Below are 5,359 nucleotides of genomic sequence, written 5' to 3'. Positions count from 1 at the left end.
GTGCGTGCGTGTGTGTGTGTTAGTATATATTTGCTTCTCACTGCATTTCTGGTCACATGAAGACAAACAGATTGAAGTTGAAGTTACACTCTGAGACTAACCAGAAATCCACACATAAATGATTGAGCACTTGGAGTCTAACATATACTCAAAACTCTGTGACTTGTGGAGGAAGTTGGAGTTTTGATAACCTTAGTATAGTTGAAGGAGAGTCTCATCGGAGCCACTCTGTCAGTACAAGTTATCTAATTGGACACTATGAAGCCCCATGTGCCAGAGACTGAGTCAAAGCTTTTTCCTTTCCTGATCGGCAAACACACAGACGAGAAAGACTAATCTCATAATCTTTCACTTGCGCCTTCAGAATTTTCACTAATCATTGCCTGCACAGCCACGTTAATTTACCCTCCTTCTTCAATTTGCATACACACACAAACACACACCCACACACACACACACACACACACACACCTGCCTGTTGATTAACACGGAAGTGTTGGAATTCTCTTAATTAGGAGAACTCTAAAGTTGATGCATTAGACTCAGTGGTGATGCAGAGAGCTGAATGTGTTTATCTGTGTGTGTGTATTATTTAAGGAATCTGGTCTTTGCCAATTCTCCACTGTCCTTAAAATGCCAGAATAATAATTATGTCTCACATTTAAGTCAGTGCTGCACTGAACATAGATTTTTTCCTTATCACTTAATAAAAAAATAAAACTGTTACCTACACACACAACAGCGTACACAAACACACACAGACAGACACGATGAGTACCTGGCTGCTCTGGGGGTCGTGGTAGACCTGGTTACGAGGGGAGAGCAAGATACACTCGTGTGCTGTGGTTTTCTCAGTGCGCGGAGCGCTGGGGTCGCCATCATCTACACCACTGGCCTTGCACCTCATACTCCTCACACACAGCACCTGCAGGGCCACAACAACAACAATTAAGAGTTTGTGGACAGCTGTGTTGTTAGCTAATAAACTAGATTAAATAAATTTGCAAGCAACCCATGTGAAGCTGCCATCAGAGTTGGTTATACAGTTTAGATTAATTTATTACTTATGAGTTAAAATGAGAATAGTTTATGTCATACCGTATGTTTATAAAGACCTGTATAACATTTCTATAGCGGAACCAATGTCTGTGGGTTAAAGCCGGTTAGAGTCATTATTAGGCACACTTTGACACAGATTTGGATTAAGTGAAGATTCAAGGGTTGAAGTTTCCTTTTCTTTTACTCCCATTGAGTTAATGCCGACAATAAGGTATTCAATGTAATCTATATTTGCACATAATGTAATAAACATGATTTGTTCTTTTGTTTAAACATTTTGTAAACAAAAGAACGCCTTGTGTTTTAAATTTTAACTGGAGGGGAGTAACCAAGTAACATAAGTGGTTTGAGTTTTGAATTACTGAATGTTTGTGGGATCAACAGCTAGTCTTCTGGAAATACACCTTCAACAGTTCTTCTGGTTTGCACAACGCAAGCAAAATCCAATGTTTATTATGCCCTGGAAATGTAGCTAAATGCCAAGAATATGGCTGCTGATGTTTTAAGAAATTTTGTATGAGTTGTTTTTTTTTTTTTTTTTGTTACTGTGTTCGCTATGCAGTTAGGCTCACTACCAACCATGGAAATTGGACACTTGGGGGCAGCGTAAACAAGTTGTAAACAGAACACAAACATATTATTAACTCTTAAAGGTCCCATGTGTAACATTTAGGAGGCTGTATTGGCACAAATGGAATATAATATTCATTGGTCTGTTTTCATTAGTGTATAATCACCTGAAAATAAGAATTGTTGTGTTTCTACAGTAGCCCAGAACAAACAAACAAAACATTGGCTCTAGATAGGGCCTTTTTCATGAATTTTGACCATAGTTTCTCTTACACACTTGAGCTCCGTATTTACACAGTTTCTATACTAGAAGAGGATAACCAGCCTACTTTTCTGAAGCTCTGTTTAAAGTTGTCCGACAGGAAGCCGTAGAGCACCGGGTTGGCGCAGGAGTTGGCATACGACAGGATGACAACAAAGAAATAGATGCCAGCAGTGGCGCTGGACTCTGGGATGATGACCACCAGATTGACCATGTTAATGATGAAGAACGGCAGCCAGCACAGCACAAACACCACCACGATCACTACCACCATCCGCGTCACCTTGCGCTCCGAGCGGCGACGTTTGGTGAAGCCCGCCCGCGCCCCTGAGGACTTCACCTGCAGGAGACACACCAGAGATAGTTTATGTTGATGGTGAAGAGGATGAATATGAGAGTGATAATGACAACAAGGAATCAGACTCACACATGCAAATATACACACCTTGATAACAATAAGTAAGTAGCAGAGGCAAATGATGAGCAGCGGTCCAAAGAAGCCAACTGTGGCAGTGTAGAGAATGAAAGCTGTTGACCACACGTTTTTTGGCTCTGGCCAAATCATGTTGCAGGAGTTGAATGTGTCCTAAAGGGAAATGAAATAACCTGAGGTAAATTTAAACATTAAAGGAAATCAATACAGCAAATTCAGTCATTATCTGCTCATTCAGAGTGAGTAAAATATAATAAAGATAAACACTGGACTTTGGGATCCACATGATGAGTGATAAAGCTCTTAAATTAAGCAGAGAAGTTTGGAGAAATTCAAATTCCATTTTCTGCTTTTGTGGGTTTTAAAGAAGCACATTTTATATTGTAGAAGACTTTTCCAGATACTGCTGTGTTTAGTCTGAGTGCTAACAGGAAATAACTGTCAATCCAACAAGTAAGTTTTTTACCTGACAAGGCCTTTTTGTCCTGTTGTGATCAAACTAATGGCCTTCAGCAGTACAGCACTCTAACAACAACTTTGTTATAAGTTACATTCTCCTCCTACCTTTCTTCGAAAAGCTTTTGTGTTTTCTCATTAGAGAAATTATATTACTTTTATTTTTCTGCACATATAAAAGCTTCTGCTGAAATGCAGCACAAAAGACTTCAGTGTGTTTTACTTCAGTTATTATGTTTAGCCAACACTTGGGGGCAGTGTAAACAACTTGTAAACACAACAGACATATTATTCACTTTTAAAAGGACAGTGTTTAACATTTAGGAGGCTATGTTGGCAGAAATTGAATACATTATAATATAATTATAAATTAATTATAATATTCATAGGTATGTTTTCATTAGTGTAAAATCACCTGAATAAAGGAACTGTTGTATTTTCATTACCTTAGAATGAGCCGTTTCAGGCTGTTTTTCCCTGTTTCCAGTATTTATACTAAGCTAACAGCTTGCTGGCTTTAGTCATATTTACTGTGAAAGACATGACAGTGCTATCAATCTTCTTGTCTAACTCTTGGCAAGAAATCAGTGTATTTTGCAAAATGTCAAATTATTCCTTTAATTCTGATCTTGTGACATATATTTTGTGTAACATTTACATTGTTTTTGTTGTTGCTTTTCTTGGCAAAGACACCTATGAAAGAGATTTTTAATCCTAATACAGCCTAGCAAATAAAAAAAATTGCTTTGGGAAAGTAAGACATTTGTTCTTCAATGAAATAAAACATACTGTAGAACTATCAAGCTATGGCTATTTAAATATGCCCTTGTTAGTTTCCTCTCAAAGGGTCATCCAATGTGTTTGGTGGTCCTACATGAAGTTTTAAGTTGAAATGTACAGTTTGTTTTATCAAGGGCAGCTTTTAATTGTAGTCAGTTTGCACTCAAAGGCAAAGAGTGGTGACCAGGACTGAAGTTCATACCTGAACATCAGAGAAGATGACCACAGGCAGGACCACCACAAAGGACAGGGCCCACACGGCTGCGCTCACCACCTTGGCCACCCGGGGATGTCTCCACTTGGTGCTGCGGATCGGATGAACCACAGCCAGGTAACGATCAATGGACATGACCGTCAGGCAGAAAATAGATGTGAACTGATTCATAGAGTCTGCTGTCATGACCACGCGGCACAGGAAGGAGCCAAACGGCCAATAGGAGAGCACGTTCTGTGTGGTGAGGAAAGGGAGTCCGATGATGTAGAGTTCATCGGCCACAGCCAGGTTCAGGATATAGATGTTGGTGACTGTCTTCATTTTGGCATAGCGCAGCACCACATAGATGGCCAGAGTGTTGCCAGTCAGACCCACCATGAAGACTGTGAGGGAGATGACTGCCGTCAACAGAGTGCTGCTGCCCTCAAAGGGTACACTCTGGGTGGACAGGTTGGAGGAGATGTTGAAGAGGTGAGGGTAGGAAAAGAGGTAGGGTGAGGGAATACCTCCATTGGAGGAGTTGATGTCCTCTGAGAAGGGAAACCAGTGCATTTGGTCTGGGGGTTCCATTGTGGGGTTCAGAGAGGAAGATGGAACCACAGAGTCCAGGTGTATAATATGTTTCCTCTTGTTCTCACTGACTTAGAAGAAAGTCTTTACCTCTGCCCTGTTAGTTTCCATTCTTACTTTGGAACTGAAACAGGAGGAGAATCAGCAGTCACCACGCCTCAAGGTATCAGATTAAAAAGCGAATAAAAAGTGCTTTGACCTATCTTAACTATTGAAATTTAAGTGTGTGTTTGTGCGCGCAAGAGACAGACACAGACAGAGAGAGAGAGTCATGGGAACACGGTGAGTTCACCTACCGGTACTCTTTAACTGGAAATGTGTGTGTCCTCTTCCTGCGTACCGTGCATCATGAATCAGCTCCAGAGATAACGACGTGTTGCATGTAACCTAAATTCTAGGTTTCATACAAGCCTCTGAACGACCACAGATGTATAACGGCAGTCACCCCTCCGGTGTCTTTAATTAAAATAATTATTGACGAGTCATTTTGCCTGACACTAAAAACACAATGCATCCGTTTTGCTGTGCGTCAAGCGGGAGTATCGCTGGGAACGGTGCCACAGCTTTTACGCACGGCAAATCTACAAGCTCTACAGCAATGCCTGCGTTAGGCGATACTGTGTATGTTCGCATCAGTTGTATCTCAGCTCTATGCTTAATGACTTGTTGTACTCCCACTGCAAAGCTAAAATTTTTTAACCAGCCGCACACTGCATTAAGGATTCAGAGATCAAGACAACATGCTTACTTTGGCGAGCAGAGAAAATGTCAAAGTCTCTGTGTGGTTTCATTAAGATTGGCGGATCTCCTCCTCATTGTCAGTTCAGTCATCTGATTCTTCAATAATTCTGTTCTGATATCGATGGACAGGTTGTGTCCGAACTCCCAATCGTATGCTGTCCGTGGTGCTGAGCAGAATGTGTCAGCAGGAGCCGTCCTCCTTCAACTTTCTTCCCACACAGCTCTGCTGTTTCTTCGATAGGATTTGTTAAGAGACAGAAAGAGGAAGGGAGAG

At 41.0% G+C, this 5,359-nt stretch overlaps 1 protein-coding gene across 1 annotated transcript in view; it reads right to left on the bottom strand.

Moving 5' to 3' along the window:
- Positions 1-4,435, bottom strand: part of LOC118327137 (somatostatin-like receptor F_48D10.1) — a 5,964-nt gene extending 1,529 nt beyond the window's left edge. The window contains exons 1-4 of the mRNA XM_035660374.1: positions 3,763-4,435; positions 2,337-2,477; positions 1,959-2,231; positions 779-925 (exon numbers count right to left, since the gene is read on the bottom strand). Of these exons, the coding sequence (XP_035516267.1) occupies positions 779-925; positions 1,959-2,231; positions 2,337-2,477; positions 3,763-4,344 (1,143 nt within the window). The 5' untranslated portion in view covers positions 4,345-4,435. The remainder of the gene's footprint in view (positions 1-778; positions 926-1,958; positions 2,232-2,336; positions 2,478-3,762) is intronic.
- Positions 4,436-5,359: the final 924 nt, after the last annotated feature.

This window comes from Morone saxatilis, unplaced genomic scaffold (assembly GCF_004916995.1).
Source record: "Morone saxatilis isolate NCDOM2014 unplaced genomic scaffold, NCSU_SB_2.0 Contig17, whole genome shotgun sequence".
Lineage (NCBI taxonomy): Eukaryota > Metazoa > Chordata > Actinopteri > Moronidae > Morone > Morone saxatilis.
This window is presented reverse-complemented; position numbering and strand designations above follow the sequence as displayed.